Below are 21,206 nucleotides of genomic sequence, written 5' to 3' on the forward strand. Positions count from 1 at the left end.
GAGAGAATATGTATGTGTATGTGTATATGACTTTTAGAGAAACAGTCTATGTAAATATATGTATGTATATATCATAATCTATTATATGGACATATGTATGGCTTTTATATATTATACACACATATATAAAGCTGCAGGGGAAAGTCACTGTAGGAGAAAGACACCCACAAATTGATGTCTTAGGATAGCAAAAAGGAATTTTATTGGAGCTGTATGTTATGCTGAAAATAAAAGTAACTTTGAGATGGTTGACAGGATTAAGAATTAAAGACTTAACAGATTATAGAAAACCACAAATAACTAAATAGCTTCAGTATGAGATTTATCAAAATTCTTTATTTAAAAAGTGCTGGATCTTTCAGATAAAATTTTATATTTCTCACAGACTGTCATGTAGCCAAATGTCAAAAAGGAAGCAATAAAATAGACAAAGATGGCATACAGAGTGATTTTATTTGAGTAATATTTTTTTAATAAATGGAACTTTTTGACTTTTTTTTCTGAGTTTCAGAAATATGTTTAGAATTATACACACCTTAGCAACTATATTGTTTTTCCTCTCTGAAGAAGAATGCATGTTTATGTTATAAAAAATACAGACTATGTTTATAACCTTTTGAAATATACTACCAAAATATAAATTTTCAAATGATTATATATGTATTACGGTTGTTTTGCTTATTTGTATAGTAAACACACCTATTCTATGAAACTCTTTAGAAACTTTACATGCCTCTATAAATTGCCAAGACTTGGTACTAATTAAATCTCACATAGTCCAAATAAATATATTCAAAAAACAAAATGCATTGATGTTTATTCTTTGATTTACTTTAGCTTTCTTTCAGCTGGTCTCACCAATAGAAGGTGACGTGGCTTAAAAATCCAGAATATTATGTATAATAATTTAGTTGGACCTGCTACTCAAAATTAACCATACATCTGTTTCCCTCTTCACTGTATGATTTACTCAGGATGGTGATGGGTTGACTTAAAAAAAAAAATTCTTAAAGTTACAGTTACTTCTTAAAATCATGTATTATGAAATGAAGACAATAAGTTGATGCTTTCTGTCTTCTTTAAACTGGAAGCAGAGAGGGGAAAATGTTCAAGAGTCAGAAGTTTAACTTATTACTTCTGTATATTAACTTGACATAGTACTTCCCAGAGACCTTATTTGGATTGAGTGAGAGAAATGATCAATAATCAGATCAATAATAGGGGATGAAGGAGTACAGGGGAGAAGGCAATGGCACCCCACTCCAGTACTCTTGCCTGGAAAATCCAATGGACAGAGGAGCCTGGTAGGCTGCAGTCCATGGGGTTGCTAATAGTCAGACACGACTGAGCAACTTCAGTTTCACTTTTCACTTTCATGCATTGGAGAAGGAAATGGCAACCCACTCCAGTGTTCTTGCCTGGAGAATCCCAAGGACGAGGGAGCCTGCTGGGCTGCCGTCTGTGGGGTCGCACAGAGTCAGACACAACTGAAGCGACTTAGCAGCAGCAGCAGCAGGAGTACAGAATTCCTGATTACCTTAATCTTTGACAATATTTTTTCAAAGTTGCTATTTTAATCATACATTTAAACCTTCCTTTTTCTAAGTCTGCAAATCAGCATTTAGTACGTGTTTAGAGTCTGCTGTATCCAGGGACTGTACAGTCTCCCAGGTGCCATTTCTAAAGTGCACTGATAATGTCTTAGAGAATCATTATTTAGAAATCTAGAATGTTAGACGTGACTTTAAAAACAGTGGTTCTAAAAAAAAATAATAAAAACAGTGGTTCTCTTAACTTTTTCTACCCTGCCATACTGAGAAAGGGGAGATTATTTAATAATGGCTTACTCTAAGGATAAAGAAGGCTGCATCTGAGAGAGAAGCATGTATGCTTTGCCCCACCTCTTGCTGATTTTGAAGCCTGCATCCTACCACACTCCTACCTACCATGCCACCCACATATCAGGAATTTCTAGGAGAATAACAAGACTTTTAAAACTCATATATTATACTTCTTTTATGCACATAAGTATTGTCTCTTCCCCAGTAGTCCTTCTGTAAAGCTTTTTTGTCACATTTATTTTGAGAGGTGGTTCTAGCGGTTGATGGACCTATTAAGGAACCTGGTCTCATTGGAGCCTTAATGTATATTTATCAAAAACCTGTATTGCCCACTTTGATTATCCACTTGATTACCCACTGGATGTATAATACCTTATTTCCAAAACCCTTTGGTTCGTTTCCCCAAGAGGCAAATTATCCTTCAATGTATAAAGACTGGTTCCCGGGGAGATCTAGACAAGAGTCAGCTCTAAGCTCTGAAGGCAGACTAAAGGAGAAGTGTCTAATCTTATCAAGAGAGTCTTCAACAATTGTTCAAAGATGGGTAATAAAATTTATAAATTCTGCTATGTGTGAGAAAAAAGGCACATTATCATATACTTGTACCTCTGATAGGTAGGTGGTTGTATGTATAACTTCTTTTGCTGTTGATGCTTTTTCATTTTGTATTTGTTAAAAAAATATTACCTAACTATTTCTCAAGTGTTCTTACTGCCTGCCGATGCCCAGCTGATTGTCCTCTCTCTTTGTGCATCCCTGTATAGGTGAAGGTTGCTATCCTCAAATACATAGAAACTCTGGCCAAACAGATGGATCCAGGAGATTTTGTAAATTCCAGTGAAACTCGCCTGGCAGTGTCTCGGGTCATCACCTGGACAACAGAACCCAAAAGTTCTGATGTTCGGAAGGTATGTTTTAGTTTAAGATTCAGAAGATAAATTAGAAAAGCAAATCAGTCATTTTAGATTGCCAGTTAAGGAAGCTAATATTTTCAGGATGTTACCAGTTAGCATAGAGTTATTTACCTGGTGATATAAAGACCTTAAAAAAAAAATCCTCTCTTTTAAATTTTATCCAATTAATGTGACTGTAATTTTCAAACTTAGAGTCAAAAATAGCTGTCTTTGCCACAGTCTCCTAACCTCTACTCTTACAGCCATTCAGAACTTTTTCCCTTGCATTTACCTATGTATTTCAAATAAGAGTTGGTACTGTTTCTTGATGTATTAATTTTAGGCATTATTTACTGACCTGTTGATAGATTCAGTCATTGTGTATCTGTCTGTCTGCCTTTATAAATGAAGATTTCACTTTCCAATATCCTAGCCTATGTCTTTCCCCATAACCTTCAAAATACTTATGAATCAGCTGTTGGTAATCAGTAGAAAAGAGTTAATTTTGACTGTGGAAGTATTAATTCCTTCACCAAGTGGTTAATTACTGCCTCCCTCCTTATGGAAACTTTATTTGTCCTAGTGTTAATAATTTGCCTTGGTTTTCATTGTCCTGTTTCTCCCCCCAACATATTTTTTAAGTGTTAATAGGTTCAACATCTCTGCCACATGCTCATGGCTGAGATTTTCCATATTCTCAAAAACACTGGTTATTTCTTTTCTGGGGTGTTCCTTTCTAGACCCTCTGTTCTCTTCACCATCTTCCTGAGATTCCTCTTCAACCCTAACAATTCGTTTCTTGCATCCTGTATCTGGCTCTACTGACAGAACCAGAGTAATCAAAACAATATGGTACGGACACAAAAATAGACACACAGATCAATGGAACAGAATTCTGAGAGCCCAGAAATAAACCCATGCACAAGTGGTCAGTTAACCTATGATAAAGCAACCAGGAATATACAATGAGGAAAGAATAATCTCTTCAATAACTGGTGCTGGGAAAACCGGACAGCTACATGTAAAAGAATGCAATTAGAACATTCTCTAACACCGTATACAAAAATAGACTCAAAATGGATTAAAAACTTAAATGTAAGACTGAATACTGTTAGTATCCTAGAAGAAAACATAGGCAGAACACTCTCTGACATAAATCACAGTAGTGTTTTTTGGTTCCATCTCCCAAAGCAAAGGAAATAAAAGAAAAACAAATGGGACCTAATTAAATTTAACAGCTTTTGTAGAGCAAAGAAAACCATAAACAAAACAAAAGACAGCCTATTGAATATGGGAGAAAATATTTGCAAATGACTGTTAAGGGATAAATATCCAGCATATATAAACAACTCGTACAACTCAACATCAAAAAAAAAAAAAACAGCTTAATTGAAAAATAGAAAAACTGAATAGACTATTTTTCAAAGAGAAAATGCAGATGGCCAACAGGCACATAAAAAGATGCTGAAAATCACTAATCATCAAGGAAATACAAATCAAAACTACAAAGAGATGTTACCTTACACCGGTCAGAATGGCTGTCATCAAAAAGAACACAGATAACAAGTGTTAGCAAGGATGTGGAGAAAAGGGAACCCTCATACACTGGTGTTGGAAATGTAAATTGGTGCAGTCACTGTGAAAACAGGTCCTTAGTTTCAAAGAACTAAAAATAGAACTACCCTATGACCCAGCAATTTCATTCCTGGGTATATGTCTTACAAAAAAAAAAGCAAGAACATTAATTTGAAAAGATATACACACACCAATGATGTTCATAGCACCATTATTTACAGTTGCCAAGATCTGGATGGTAGCAACATGTGTCCATCAACAGATGAAAGGATAAAGAGGTGGTACACACACACACACACACACACACCATGGAATACTACTAAGCTGTAAAAATGAGCACAGTTTTGCCATTTGCAGCAACATGGTTGAACTTTATGCTAAGTGAGATAAATCAGACAATGACAAATACTGTACGATGTCACTTATGTGTGAAATCTAAAAAATTAAACCAACTATTGAATATAAGAAGAAAGAATTCTATTCACAGATACAGAGAACAATCTAGTGGTTACCAGCAGGAGAGGGATAATATGGGAGTGGAGAATGATGAAGTACAAGCATTTAAATATAAAACCAGTCACAATGACATATTGTACAAGGGAAGTAATAAGTATAAATGAGTTATAATGTATGAGTCACTATAGTATACACCTGTAACTTGTATAGCAAAAAGTACTTCAATTTTAAAAATCAGGCCAAACAAACAAAAAAGATTAAGCATAAATTAATAAAATAGAGAGTAGAAAAGTGATAGAGAAAATTAGTAAAACCAAAAATTGTGTTTTTTGTAAATATTAACAAAATTGACAAACTTGTAGCTTGATAGAAAAAAGAAGGCTGAAATTACTAGGTTTAGAAATGAAAAGAGATTTTTATTACTAGCCTTACAGAAATAAAGATGATTATAATTGAATGCTACAATATTGTATGCCAGGAAGTAGTAAACTTGAATGAAATGGACAAATCCCTAGATAGACACAAATTAACAAAACTAACTGGAAAAGTCAATAGAACAAGTTAAGAGATTAATTTAGTAATCAAAAAACCACCAACAAAGAAAAGCCAGGCTCAGATGGTCTAACTGATGAGTTTTACCAAACATTAATATCAATTCTTCTCAAACTCTTCTTTAAAATCCATAAGAGATAGGAACACTTTCCAACTCAATTCTATGAGGGCAGTTGTATCTTGGTAACAAACCCAGACCAAGACATCACACAGAAAAAGAAAACTACAGATCAGTATCTCTTACAAATATGGACACTTTTAATCCTCAACAAAATACTGGCAAACCAAATTCTGTAACATAAAAAGAGACTTACATACCAAGACCAAGTGGAATTTATCGCAGAAATGCAAGGTTGAGTTAACATCTGAAAGTCTCTTATAGTACTCCATATGACTACTAAAAAGACAAAAGCCACATGATTATCTCATCAGAAAAGGCATCTGGCAAGATCTGACATCTTTCATGACCAAGACTAAATAGCAAGCAAACTAACAAGGGAAGGGAACTTTCTAAGCCCAATACCGGGCACCTCCAAATATCCACAGCTACTTAATGGTGAAAGATTGGATGCTTTCTCTGTAAAATCGGGAACAACAGATAGATGTCTGTTCTCACCATTTCTGTTCAACGCTGTAGTAGGGTTCTAGCCAGGACAGTTAAGCTGGAAAAAGCAAAAAAAAAAAAAAGAGAGAGAAAATGAAAGAGACAAAAGAGAAAGAAGGAAAGAAAAACTATTTCTATTCGCAAATGATATAATTTTATGTATAGAAAATCCTTTAGAATCACTAAAATATTATTAGAACTAATAAACCCATTCAGCAGGATTGCAGGGTGCAAAATTAATATACAAATATCAGTTGTATTCTAAACACTTGAACAATCCAAAAATGAAATTAAGATAACAATTCCATTTAAAATAGCACTAAGAAGATTAAAAAGCGATAAATTTAACAAAGGAAGCACAGAGTTTATAGTAGAAACTATAAAACAATATTGAAAGAAATTTAGGATGGAAAATCATCCCATGTCCTTGGGTGAGAAAATCAGGTCTTCTGGGATCAGAAGACTTACTATATTAAGATGTCAGTACTCCCCAGAGTGACCTATAAATTCAGTGTAATCCCTACCGTATCCTAGCTGGCTTCATAGAAATTGAGAAGCTGATTGCAAAATTCATAATGGAATTCCTGGGGCCCTATAATAGCCAGAGCAGCCTTGGGGGAAAAACAAGTAGGAGGACTTTACACTTGCTGACTTCAAAACCTAATACAAAGTAATGGTAATCAAGGCAGTGTGGTAATGGGTTAAAGATAGACATAAAGACCAATAGAATAGAACTGAGAGTCCAGAAGGAAACCCGTGTCTGTGGCCAATTGATTTTCAACAAGTGTGCCAAGACCATTGCCCTTGGTAGGTCATATTTGTTATACTTTTCATAATCCCGTCTTACTTTCCAAAAACAAATGGTAAGTCGAAAAAATGTTTTTTATTGTTTCAGCAAAGAAATTTGAAAGCATGTAGGAACATCTTTTTCCCTAGGAAAGGTGGTCTGGCACTACTGAATAGAAATGTTGAATGAAGAAAATGGTCTCCTTTGAGTAATCATCTGCTTCTTATATGTCTTTGTTTTCTAGGCAGCCCAGTCAGTCCTGATTTCCTTATTTGAACTCAATACCCCAGAGTTTACAATGTTATTAGGAGCTTTACCAAAAACTTTTCAGGATGGTGCTACCAAACTTCTTCATAATCACCTTCGAAACACTGGCAATGGAACCCAGGTCTTTTTTCACTTGTTTTATTTTTTTTTGGCCGTTGTTTAATGTGATGGATGGTTAACAACAGTAATTGCTTTCTTTTTTTGCATGAAGTAAACTTTGATCCTAATGTGTAATTTTTGCATCTGCATTAGGCAGCATTTCCTGAGCAGAAATAAATATTGTCCTGGAAAGAATAGTCCTTAGGCCTGTAATTGTTCTATTATTATTTGGTGTGCATTAGGGTGGTGGTGAATGGTGACCACAGTATGAACAAGGAAAGTGAAATATAACAGAACTTAGATGAGAACTTAGATCAGTGCAAGCCATGAGAATTAGAACATGCTCTTTAGATGAACCAGTCTTTATTGGAGGACCAGAAAGGATGACTTATTCCAGGAATAACAGGCCCAAGGAGAGTAGTGCTTTAAAGGACGTGTTCACATTTAATAATTACAGGCTTGTCAGTCTATAGGTGCTTGAATAATACAAGAGTTTGTTTTGGAGAAGTAAGATCTGAGTAAATGAAGCGTTAGTGTTATATCTAAATGGTATTGAACTATTTGCATAATATGCCAAAGAATTGAACTTGGGTTTTAAAAAGACAAAGAGGACAATACCTTTGATAATGCATAAAGGAGAAAGCAGATGCACTTATGTCAGGAGTAAGGTAAAGTGTAAGGGGAAAACAATGTGAGAACCATTTCTTGGGGCCAAAGTCAATTACTTTTTTAAATGGAAAGGGGGAATTCCCTGGTGGTGCAGTGGCTGGGAGTCTGCACTTCCACTGCCAGGGCCGTGGGTTGACTCTCTGTTCAGGAAACTAAGATCCCACAAGCTACATGGGACAAAAACTAAAAATTAAAAACATAAAAGGAGAAGATATTGTTTTATTATCTTAAGAGATAGGCAAATTGCTAATATGACCAGATTTTACTTCTTTGATGTCTTTGTAAAAATCATTTGTAAATCAAACTGAAGGAGGAACAAAAATTTAAGTGATTGTAATGATTGGAGGTAAATTTCCAGTTGTTCAAGCTGGTTTTAGAAAAGGCAGAGGAACCAGAGATCAAATTGCCAACATCCGCTGGATCATGGAAAAAGCAAGAGAGTTCCAGAAAAACATCTATTTCTGCTTTATTGACTATGCCAAAGCCTTTGACTGTGTGGATCACAATAAACTGTGGACAATTCTGGAAGAGATGGGAATACCAGACCACCTGACCTGCCTCTTGAGAAACCTGTATGCAAGTCAGGAAGCAACAGTTAGAACTGGACATGGAACAACAGACTGGTTCCAAATAGGAAAAGGAGTACATCAAGGCTGTATGTTGTCACCCTGCTTATTTAACTTATATGCAGAGTACATCATGAGAAACGCTGGGCTGGAAGAAGCACAAGCTGGAATCAAGATTGCCGGGAGAAATATCAATAATCTCAAATATGCAGATGACACCACCCTTATGGCAGAAAGTGAAGAGGAACTAAAAAGCCTCGAATGAAAGTGAAAGAGGAAAGTGAAAAGGTTGGCTTAAAGCTCAACATTCAGAAAACAAAGATCATGGTATCTGGTCCCATCACGTCATGGGAAATAGATGGGGAAACAGTGGAAACAGTGTCAGACTTTCTTTTTTGGGGCTCCAAAATCACTGCAGATGGTGATTGCAGCCATGAAATTAAAAGATGCTTACTCCTTGGAAGGAAAGTTATGACCAACCAAGATAGCATGTTCAAAAGCAGAGATATTACTTTGCCAACAAAGGTCCATCTAGTTAAGGCTGTGGTTTTTCCTGTGGTCATGTATGGATGTGAGAGTTGGACTGTGAAGAAAGCTGAGTGCTGAAGAATTGATGCTTTTGAACTGTGGTGTTGGAGAAGACTCTTGAGAGTCCCTTGGACTGCAAGGATATCCAACCAGTCCATTCTGAAGGAGATCAGTCCTGGGTATTCATTGGAAGGACTGATGCTGAAGCTGAAACTCCAGTACTTTGGCCACCTGATGCAAAGAGTTGACTCATTGGAAAAGACTCTGATGCTGGGAGGGATTGGGGGCAGGAGGAGAAGGGGATGACAGAGGATGAGATGGCTGGATGGCATCACCGACTTGATGGATGTGAGTTTGAGTAAACTCTGGGAGTTGGTGATGGACAGGGAGGCTTGGCGTGCTGTGATTCATGGGGTCACAGGGAGTCGGACACGACTGAGTGACTGAACTGAATGATCGCAGGAAGGAATTGGCTTAGGGCAGGGAGCTAATTTAAGATTGTTAATTTGGAATCTTGTTTAATTATTGAGGAAAAAAGATTGTTGTTGTAATATTTAGGAGAAGGAATAGCTGAGGATAACAACAACAAAAAACTTAAAGAGCTAGATTGCTGAATGGGAAGAAAGTTTTTCCCCACAGAAACTAGAGATAAGTACATGAATATTTTAAAATAACGACCTAGCAGGACTTCCTTGGTGGTCCAGTGGTTAATAATCTGCCTTGCAGTGCAGGGAACATGTATTCAATCCCTGGTCGGGGAACCTGGGATCCCACATGCATGGAGGAACTTGAGTCTGCATGCCACAATTAAGGCCCAGCGCAGCTAAATGAATTTTAATAATAAATTTAAAAAAAGAGAACAGTAAAATAATGACCTGGGAACTTCCCTGGTGGTGCATCGGTTTAGATTCTGTGCTTCCAGTGCAGGGGCATGGGTTTGATCCTGGTTGGGGAGTTAAGATCCCACTTATCTCACTACACAGACAAAAAAATTTTTTTAATCTTTTAAAATACATAAAATAATGACCTCTTAATATAAATCTGGCTCTTTCATGTGTTCAACATGTTGACTGTATGGCTTCCCTAGGAGCCTGTCATATGTTAATGTTTATTTGGTTCTTGTCCGTCAGGGTTCCATGGGAAGTCCTTTGACAAGACCAACACCACGGTCACCAGCCAACTGGTCCAGTCCTCTTACTTCTCCTACCAATACGTCACAGAATACTTTATCTCCAAGGTAATAAAAGGATAGTTTACCATCATGGTTTGTATTTGCAGATTCCCATTCTTAGAAAAACTGACATTAATATCAATCCAGTTGATTACTACGTAACTAAAATGTCTTGGACACATAGAAACTTAGCAAATTAAAACAATGTTAGGTTTATCCAAAATGAACCCTTTAGATGATAATAATATATAGGATATGGAATTCTTTTTCTTGTAAGTGACAGGAAAACTTATGGACACAGCTTTTGGAAAAAAGCAAGCAGTAATTAAACATTAAATAACATAGTTACTGTTTCTCAGATAAGCTGTATAAATCCATTAATTTCCAGTTGTGTCTTTCAGTTATAATAGTTGATATAAACGAGATCAAGTTATAATGAAAATTTTAGATCTAATATTGGCCAACCACCTGTTAAAAATAGAAAAAAAAAGTTTATAGACAAAAAAATGTAAAAATAAAAACATAGGGAAGGGTTAAATATAAAATGGCAATATGTATACTTCTTAGGAAAAAAATGTGATCTTGAGATTGATCCTTCATGAGACTTGTGAAATTTTCACACACTTGAGCAAATCCCACGTGAGCTATGTTTCAGAAGAAGTTATTAATTAACTCATTAATGGATTAACATTTTTTTCCCTTCTCCTGGTCTTTAAAAAAATGGCTTAGTAGCCATTATTGTCCTTATCAGCTTGATTTTTGTTATTAGCCATATAGCATATTCTTCATCATATTCATTACAGTTATATAAGATGTTTCATTATATTGCAAAACATATTGCAAACTTACCATCATATTTTTTCATGCCTATGATATGTGATAATTATGATGGCTAAATTCCAGACTGAGTTGAATTTTAGAATCTGATTATAGAATTCATATTTCAGTGGGACTTCCTGGCAGTCAAGTGCTTCGGGCTCTCTTTCCACTGCAGGGGGCACTGGTTCCATCCCTGGGGTCAGGGAAGTAAGATTCTACATGCCTCATGATGTGGCCAAAAAAAAGAATTCATATCAGTAACACTTATATTCTATGTTAAAAATTCTCAATTGTCTTACATATTTGTGTAAAATGTGTTAATCTCCTCTTCCAGCAGTACCCACTGGGGTTAGCAAACTCTGTAAAGAGTCATATGGTAAATATTTTAGACTTTGCCAGCAGGGTAGTCATTGTCACATCTATTCAACTCTGCTGCTGTAGTGTGAAATAGCCATAGACAATAGCTAAATAAATCAGCATTGCTATGTTCCAAAATAATTTCGGGAAGATCCCCTGGAGGAGGAAATGGCAATCTACTCCAGTATTCTTGCCTGGAAAATTCCATGGACAGAGGAGCCTGGCGAGCTACAGTCCATGGAGTCGCAAAGAGTTGGAGACGACTGAGCACGCACACACGCACACACATAACTTGAGTTTTATATAATTTTCATGTGTCATGAAATGTGTTTTGATTTTTTTCTCAGCTGTTTAAAAATGTAAAAAAAAGTTCTTAAGGTGAAAAGAAAAACCAGTTGTCAAGGGCTGTGCCTTATAGAGTCACTATAAACTGCCCTTGATGAGCAAACAGGGGGACATGCTCTTTAGCCGTTTGTACCTGTCAGGTTTTGTTTCGCTAATTATGCTTTAGAACATACGCATTCTCTAACTCTGTCTTTATAAACATCCTGTGCCATTTCCTCAGATGTATTTGTATTTTAAAACTACACAGAAACAAAAATTAATTGTTGTCTTTTTCATAGTGCTTTTGATTATGACACAGAAAATATGAACTCTGAAGATATTTATAGCTCTCTTAGAGGTGTCACTGAAGCAATTCAGAATTTCAGCTTCCGTAGTCAAGAAGATATGAATGAACCATTGAAAAGAGATTCTAAAAAAGATGATGGCGATTCAGTGAGTATTTGAATATTCTTACATTCTACACGTTTTCATTAAGAGTTTAATTTTGTTTTTAAACTTTTCTTTCTGTCACTTTCAGATATAAACTTCCAGGAGTCAATTGCTCAGTATTTACTGAGTACCTACCTTGCTCCAGGCTCTGTTCTGAGTCTTAGATTTACAAGGCATAGATAGATGCTGCCCTCAAGTTCCTTGTGGAGTTTCGGATAGAGATTAGTGCTGTAGGAAAGATGACATTTGCATTGAGACCCAAAGAGAGCCATACAAGATCTAGGAGAGGAGAATTCCATTAAGGAAATAGCAGGCACAGAGACACTTAGATGGGAGCAGGCTTTGTCCAGCTGAGAACCAGGACGAAAGCCAGTGTAGTTACGAAAGCACGTGCGTTATGAAAGAGCGGAGGACCAGAACATCGACAAAATTAAGTGTTTAGACTTTTTGAAAATTCCCGTTCAGTGTGGTGGTATTTTCATCAGTTTATGTGGTTCTAGTTAAGAATGTTATGACTCATCTTTCTAACATTGTGAATATTATTGTTCAGTTTGTTATTTCTGCCACTATATAAAGAGCTGTTGATATTTCTACTCTACTTCGACTTTTCTCTGACATCTTAGACTTTTCTAAGAACAAGCTATCCCACCATTTCCTGTGGAATCTTTGGTTTCTCAGTGTTTGCACAGTTGTAGAACACTGCAGTACTTTAGCAGATCTCTAAAGGGCCCCCTTCTCTGCCTCCTGACTTCTTTCCTGCTATTGTTTTTCTCCCCATGCCTACATGGCAGATGGGCCAGAAAACTGAATGCCAAAACCCTGCTTACTACTCGTATTTGAGGTTCCCTGCCTCACAAGTTGAGTGTGGCAGCAGTAAGAGGTAAGGAGGCATCACTGCATGATTGAGACTTCCCTCCTAGAGTAGCAAGGGCAGTGCCAAGTAGTGGATTCCGGCAGGAGTGAGTGTGCCATTTACTCACTAGTCAGATTATCATTTGTAAACCTCATGTCTGCCTAAGGAAAATAGGGATGTTACTGCATACCTTAAAAAATTATTATGTGTATAATAAATCATGTGATTCCATCTAGCCCAGACCTCTTCTGAGTTCCAGATTCATACATCTAGCTTCCTGTTTGAACTCCAGATCTTTCCCCCAAACTGTTCTTTTCTGTCTCAGTTGATACAATGCTAGTTGCTCAGCCAAAAACCTTGGACACACAGTTGTCCTCATCTTGTCTCTGTGTCTCATCCTCCCTACTCAGTCCATCAGGAAATCTGTTTAGTCTGTCTTCAAATACAAGCCGCAGTCTACACAGTAGAATTTTTTCCCTTGTTACCTCTCCAACCTCATTCCCTACTACTCTTTTCTGCTCTAGCCACTTGCCTCCTCGCTGTTCCTTCAATGTACAGGGCATGCTTTTTGCCTCAGTGCCTTTGTCTTAGCTGCCCCCTCTGCCTTAAACATTCTTACTCCAGATAGCCATGGCCAGTTTCCTCCAGAGCTTTGCTGCAATGGCTTCCCAGTGAATCTTACTCTAACCACACTGACTCACCTGCAGCCTTGGCACTCAGATCCCTTTAATACTGCCCTTGCCTGCCATAGGAGAGTCACCTCCTACTGTACCACATATGTAACTCACTCATGACATTTTCTAATGTCTCTGTCCCTCGACTAGAATGTCAGCTTCATGAGGACAGACGGCATTCTCTCATTTGTTAACTAATATATTCTCAATGCTGGTAATGATGCCTGGCATGGAATACGTGTACAGTAAATATTTAAAGAATATTTGTAGAACACCTTGCCACTGGCATAGCACATGGTTGCTCACTGTATGGTGGTAATGGTGATACTGATGGTGGTAATTGGTATTTTGATAAGTTATGTTAATGTGCCCAAACTCCATCATGCAGCATTCCAAAAGTCATGCTGTCCTGTGTGGCCTCTTGTTCCTTAAGTAGGCCTTTTTAAATTCAGTTTTCTTATACTTTATTGACATATTGTCATTGTAGAATTTACAACCTTAATAATGAAATCTGGGAGCTTTTTGTTCTGTGTTTCTAATGAAAGTTGTTTTGATCTTTTACTGGCATAGAGAAACTTGCTAATCACATTGTATATATTTGATCCCGCCCTTAATAAGGAAACTGTAGGAATCATTAGAGACAGCATTCTTTCATGATTCTTATTTGCCCTTACGGCTATGGTTTCTTTACGTCTTTTCTAGTAGACTTTGACTTTCTGAATGTAAGTTTTAGCTCATCATCATGTGGATTTCTGTGACTTAATTTTTTCAGCTGGTTTTTGTTATCTTTTCAAAATAGCCTTTCAAGCAGTAGGGAAATACCTTTTTAGACTTTCAAACAGACATTTGAAATGATTTTATTTGCTGTTCATTCCTCTTCCCATTAATAGATGTGTGGCGGCCCTGGGATGTCTGATCCAAGAGCAGGAGGTGATGCTACTGACTCAAGCCAAACAGCCCTTGATAATAAGGCTTCACTGCTCCATTCAATGCCTGCTCACTCCTCTCCACGCTCTCGAGACTATAATCCATATAACTATTCAGATAGCATCAGTCCCTTCAACAAGTCTGCCCTCAAGGAAGCCATGTTTGATGATGATGCTGACCAGTTTCCTGATGGTATGTCCCATCTGTGTTCGGAGGACTGGTAATCAATGATGCAAAAGAAATATATGCGTTCTTTTTGTGTAATTCCCTAAAAAGGAAGGATCTTTGAGGGTGGGAATGTTCTCTGCCATCTTCTAGGAGCTCATTTCTATTGGTTCAGTAGTTTTCTTCTTCATAATAAAAGGTTAATCCTCCTAAGAGCATCTTTGAAATCAAGAAAACTTTAGTTTTCCCAGGAACAACTGAAACCAGTTACATTTTCATTTAGTTATTAATTTTTATACGGAGTGACAAAACCCTTTAAAGGGATACCCATTCTTTAGTGTGAAGTTATAAACTCTTTAATCAAGGATTGAATATGGGAAAAGGTACAATTAAGATTTGGAGTTGGCTTAGGTCTAAGCTCTGTGTGTGTGTGTGTGTGTTAGTCGCTCAGTCATGTCAGACTCTGCTACCCCGTGGACTATATAGCCCACCAGGCTCCTTTTTCCATGGAACTCTCCAAGCAAGAATACTAGAGTGCGTTCCCATTTCTTTCTTCAGGGGATCTTCCCAACCCAGGGATTGAACCCAGGTCTCCTGCATTGCAGGAAGATTCTTTACCATCTGAGCCACCAGGGAAGTCTGGGTCTAAGCTCTTAATATATAGGAAATAAGCTGCCTCACCTGGGAGGTTGGTTGGCCTTCCTGCACTTCACTTGTCACGGTTTGAGATCCATCTTACCTGCCCTTCTGACCTTAGTATGCTGTAAGGTTTGGATAAGATGTATAGAAACTGATTAGAAAGTGTAAAACAGTGCGAATAGTATTTTTTTTATTTTCTTTGTTTTTAATAATAAGGAATTGCATATTTCCTCTGTAAATTACGTGATTCATTACTTCTTTATTGAACTAAAGGCTTAAGTAATCTTTAGTAATATGTAACTAAATGTAGATAAACTTGAAAGTCTCCCCCTCAACACTGCCTCATGATTTCATGATTAGGTATTCATAGTTTCTGGTATTCCTTTATTCCCTCAGTGTTGCTGTCAGTGAACTTATTTTTGCATAAACTTTTGTGCACATACACAGATAATTTTAAGAGCATTCTAGAAATAGAATTGCTCAATTAAAGGATATGTAAGTCTTAAGTTTTCAGAGTTACTACCAGTTACCAACTCAAAACACATGGCCAGTTTAAGTAGTACTGATTTCCTTAGCAACCCAGAATGTTTAAGTGTTTTTATGTTTTATCATTATGATAGGTATAAAATAGGTTATCCTAATGAGCCTTTCTTTAATTGTTAGGAAGACTGAAAAATTAGCTCTCAATTTTGTTTTTTAATTTTTCTGATTTTGAAGAGGAGAAAGATCTCTTCACTTCTGTATTTCTTTACTAATGCAGTCGATGAATCATGTTTTTACCAACATGTCATATTAAGTGACTGAATATATCACAAATATCACAAAGGCAAAATTATGACAATATACCAAATTCCCTAAATTACATAAGAATCTATAAAATTGTGACCATTATGCACTTCGGTGTGTTTTAATCTATCATATGTAGTTGACTATGCTGTTGAGGTTTAGTCACAATAGCAGCATAACAGGAGTGTGTGAATAAACTGGACATAGCAGCAAAGTGCCCTTGGATCCCTGAGTCATACCAGCAGCCTGGTGATTGAGACCTAGCTTTAACAACTTAATTGTTTTTATATTATTTATGCACAGCAGTCACAGCTGCTTCATTGCCCATCTATGTGTGTGTCTATGTGTAGGGTTGCTTTTTTTTTTAAGTATTATTTCAAAACAGGCAAAAGTTTAAAAGTTGTGAATACAGTTCCTCCTTGAGAAGGATCAAACCCCATCAACCCTAAAGAAAATCAACCCTGAATATTCATTGGAAGGACTGATGCTAAAGCTGAAGCTCCAGTATTTTGGCCACCTGCTGTGAAGAGCCAACTCACTAGAAAAGATCCTGGTGCTGGGAAAGATTGAGGGCGGGAGGAGAAGGGAATAGCAGAGGATGAAATGGTTGGATGGCAGCATCAACTCAATGGACATGAGTTTGAGCAAACTCTGGGAGATGGTAAAGAACAGGGAAGCCTGGCGTGCTCAGTCCATGGGGTTGCAAAAAGTTGGATACCACTGAACGAATGAACAACAACAACAAATCAGAAACAGGATATTTACAGTTTTAAAATACCTCTCCAAAAAAAAAAAAACCCTACTAATTACAAAATGAGTAACTTCACAGTGGAGAAGCCTAGGAGCAGCACCATAATTAAGTAATCAAGGTTATATCACCAACCTTGGGCAAAGTGAAATCGTGTGTTAGTCAACAGATGCACTGTCACTTCTGTGATACTGATGCCAAGAGCACATAATCTAAATCTGATCATAAGAAAACATCAAACAAACCTTAATTGAGGGAAATGCTACAAAATAACTGGCCTTTAGTTTTTAAAAGTGCCACGGTCATGAAAGCCAAGAAAGGACTGAACACTGAAGGAGACGTGAAGACTAAATGCAACATGACCTTCTTATAGGTATAGACACATAATTTCCTATTGTATTCAATGGGTTATAATGTTTAATTATCATTATTTATTTTGATGCTCAAGTTGTCCTTGACTTGACTACCAGGATCCCATTTAAGCTGGCTTTGTGTCCTTTTAACATGTCCCCATCCTTACATTCTGACACAGCATAATCTTACACTGTCCTTACTTCAGTCCTGGAACTAGCCATTTGTCCAAGGATCAATCCTTGGTTTCCTTTAATAGGAACTGATCTTTTAAGACTAAAGTTTGGGCACTTGTTATATACTTCCTCTAAGTGACTAGAGCTAAGGAGTATGTATGCATTGATATATATCTATTTCTGTTTCTGTCAAAAGCTGTATGTTTGTACCAATAACTCCAATTGCAGTCTAGCACCATGAGATTAATTTTAGTTTCTCTCTTTACATGCTGATAACTCCTGTGAGAAGCCTGACTTCCATTATCTTTAGTACATTTACTTATTTGATCAGCCCTCCTGTGTGCAACCTGTTCTCCATCCCGACCACCACTTCCTCACTTGCACACACGCATGCCTCACCCTGCTGGGCTCCCCCTTCCACGTGGACACTGACACCCAGTGCTCTTCTGCTTGGGCTCTTGACAGATCACACCTGGTTGCCACTACATGGGGACACGCTTCCTATTCTGGCTGAACTCTGAAACGCCTGCCTTTCCCCTTCTCACATGTGGAAACCCTCTTTACTCTGACCATGAATGTGTCCCCAGGCCCGTAATTTTGATGAGTGAAAAAATATCTTCATTTTATGAGATTGAGGAATTGTGTTTTTACCAACTTCTCATGTTAAAAGAGACTCGATATATCACAAATATCACATCACAAAGCCAAAATTGTGACAGCATAGCAAGATCACCCCCTACTCTAATTTTCTTCTCCTTTACTAAAGATCATCTGTTTCCTATTTGTTAAAGGAAAATATCTTTGGAAATTAGCTGAAACCTAAACTGGGTTGAATAGTTCTGAACTTGAGAACATTATTTCTTCACAGTGTAATACTTGATTGACTTCTGAAACATAAGCTGGACCTTTTATGTTGAATAAACACTCTTCAAAGATGGATAAGCCTCCTACTAAACCAAAATAGTAGTTTCTCCAGGCTTTGTGCAGCAGTTATTTTCATTTATTGTCTGTTTTCTTTTTAAAATCTGAGGTGAAGACTTTGTTTGACATTATTGTGAATGTTGCTGACACTATCCTATTTAATATATTGACCTCATTTTTGCTGTTTTGACTTTTCTTTTATACCCTGGCCCCAGGTAAAATTTCCCCTCTTCTTTTTGTTTTTACAATCTAAAACTTTTGTTCAGTTCAGTTCAGTCACTCAGTCGTGTCCAACTCTCTGCGACCCCATGAACCGCAGCACGCCAGGCCTCCCTGTCCATCACCAACTCCTGGAGTCCACCCAGACCCATGTCCATTGAGTTGGTGATGCCATCTAACCATCTCATTCTCTGTCGTCCCCTTCTTCTCCTGCCCTCAGTCTTTCCCAGCCTCAGGCTCTTTCCAGTGAGTCAGTTCTTCGCATGAGGTGACCAAAGTATTGGAGTTTCAGCTTCAACATCAGTCCTTCCAAAGAACATCCAGGACTGATCTTTAGGATGAACTGGTTGGATCTCCTTGCAGTCCAAGGGACTCTCAAGAGTCTTCTCCAACACCACAGTTCAAAAGCATCAGTTCTTCTGCGCTCAGCTTTCTTTACAGTCCAACTCTTGGATCCATACATGACCACTGGAAAAACCACAGCCTTGACTAGATGGACCTTTGTTAGGAAATAACTATTTTCTTCAAGTGGGAGTTTCTATGAAAGAAAATTTGTTTTAAAACTCTGAGATACTCTTATTAAGTATGTCTCTTACTCAGATGTTTCTGTACATGTCACAGACAGATACATACATTAGTGATAGATTTATCAAAATAACAAGTCAAACTCACTCATAGCCAGTTCTAATTATGACCTTCGTAAAGTTCACCAGGGACTGTAATATTCCAGAATATATACTATCTCTGGTGAGGATAATACTGTTATTCAAGAGAAACTCATGTTTTAGACCTAGATTCTCATTCTGACCCTAGGAGGTGGGTGCCGTTTTCCAGTTCTACTGATAAGAAAACCCAGCCTCCACAGTAATTAAGAGTGTGCTCCTGTCCCACAAAGGCTGAGAGAGAGAGGCTTGCTGAGACTCATGAGCCTCTGTTCTTTTCACAGAACCACAATGCCTTTCTGTGTTAGAAGAGGAAATACAGTTGACTATACTTTCTCAATAAATAATTTGTCCTTTCTTTGGCAGAAATTATTTTCCTGTCAGTCATCTGTCCAGACCATTATATGTGACAAATCATTTCTAATTATCTTCTAGAGTAATTACAAAGCCTATATTCATGAAGAAGAGAACTGAGTTCCTTTGAAACAAAGCGTTTTCTTGAGATTTCCCTTTATTCAGCTGAAATAAAATACACTCTTAATCAGAATGATTTTCTGACATCTTTGAAAGTCTGATAATGTAAGTTCTCAGGAGTGATTCTTGAGGAGTTTGTAGAGATGTATTTATCCTGCTGCAGTAGTTCTTGTTAAACCAGCAACATTGTTCTAATGTTGGTCTATAACAGATGAATTTATTATAAGTTTATTTTTATTCTCCAAATTAAGATCTTTGAACTGAAATTTCATATTTTTCATGATTTTGCTTTGCATTCCTAAAAAATTATTCTTAATTTTCCAAAATCCTAATTTGGTTCTCCTCAGTGCTCATTCTTTCCAGATTACCTCAAGTTATCATTTCAGTAGTCACATTTTGTGCTGTCATATATGAGTGTTTGGGGATCAGAGGTTCTTAGTGCTCTTACTATAGTTCCACGAAAGTTGTCCTAACACATTTCCTTTTTTATAGTTGGTAAGTGTTGTCGTTTTATTTGATTCAGTTTCCCTTGCCTATCATTGTTAGTTTTATTCCAATAGAAGTCATCTGGGAACTTGTGTGGAGGTTCAGTGATTAAGACTCGGCGCTTCCAATGCTGAGTGGGGCCAAGGGTTCAACGCCTGGTTTGAGGAGCTAAGATCTCCATGCTATGGGGTGCACCCAAAAGGGGGAAAAAAATCATCTGTTCTGGTAGTTCAGCTTGGTTTTCTTTCTTCAGATTTCTGAATCCTCTTAAGTGAAATAGAGCTTTTCTTTCCGTAGTTGTAGATTTCCTGAGATCTGTAATGTCAAGTCATTGGTATCTCTAGGTCCGTGGCTAACCAGCCAGCAGGATGTGCACAGTAGTGTCTATTTTTACGGACCAGTAGTGAGCCATCTGGCAGACTACAACCTCCAGGTCACTTTAGGAAAACGTGCAGTTTCCTCTTGAACCTTTCCTTTTGTTGGCTCTGACCCTCTCCAGAAGACCAGAATGCTCGTGCCGAGCAGAGCCACAGAGCATACGGCTCCACAGTGTCAGCCGTCTTTCCTGGAGAGGCAGTGACCCAGGTGGACCTTCTAGGCTCAGGCACCATGGTCTGTGGTTATTTTATTCCGGAGACGGGGTTAGAAGGGAACGGAATCTACGGCACAAGCTCTGCTCACACAGATGCCTGCCCAAGTCCCTGAAAACCTGAATTTATCATGTATTTTATCATCAAAAGAATTTAGGAAGAACTCTGGTGTTTTGTAGTGTTCTGAAGTGAACTTTTGGATTGAATTGTCTTTCCTACAAAGATGACTCAAAGCATTATCTGGTAACTGTTGAAAAATAACCAGCATGTCCTTAAAATTCAGAAAATTAATGAGTTCATAATTACACTTTTAAAAAAGAAAGCAGAAACAAATGAAAACTCTTCGGTAACCACTGGGCCCAAACTTTTGACTCTGAAATTTAAAGGGAAATATTAAACTCCTTTTCAGGGTAATCAGAATAGCACTAGTTGACAAACTCACGCTCAGAAAAATTACAACACATTTTTAACTCCTGATAAAATAATTAATTCAACCCCTTCAGTAAGTGAAATCTTTAATTCAGAGATTGACAGACAGAGAACTTTACAATGGTGGGATCAAGTTGTTACTGGTTAA

General features: G+C 37.4%; 1 protein-coding gene across 39 annotated transcripts in view; it reads left to right on the forward strand.

Moving 5' to 3' along the window:
* CLASP2 (cytoplasmic linker associated protein 2) overlaps nucleotides 1-21,206 on the forward strand; it is a 174,887-nt gene that overhangs the window by 144,463 nt on the left and 9,218 nt on the right. For all 39 annotated transcript variants that reach the window (XM_027523035.1, XM_027523017.1, XM_027523024.1 and 36 more), the window contains 5 exons: nucleotides 2,606-2,749; nucleotides 6,953-7,096; nucleotides 9,968-10,074; nucleotides 11,808-11,961; nucleotides 14,376-14,604. In XM_027523035.1, coding sequence (XP_027378836.1) covers nucleotides 2,606-2,749; nucleotides 6,953-7,096; nucleotides 9,968-10,074; nucleotides 11,808-11,961; nucleotides 14,376-14,604 — 778 coding nt within the window. The remainder of the gene's footprint in view (nucleotides 1-2,605; nucleotides 2,750-6,952; nucleotides 7,097-9,967; nucleotides 10,075-11,807; nucleotides 11,962-14,375; nucleotides 14,605-21,206) is intronic.

Source organism: Bos indicus x Bos taurus, chromosome 22, assembly GCF_003369695.1.
Source record: "Bos indicus x Bos taurus breed Angus x Brahman F1 hybrid chromosome 22, Bos_hybrid_MaternalHap_v2.0, whole genome shotgun sequence".
Lineage (NCBI taxonomy): Eukaryota > Metazoa > Chordata > Mammalia > Artiodactyla > Bovidae > Bos > Bos indicus x Bos taurus.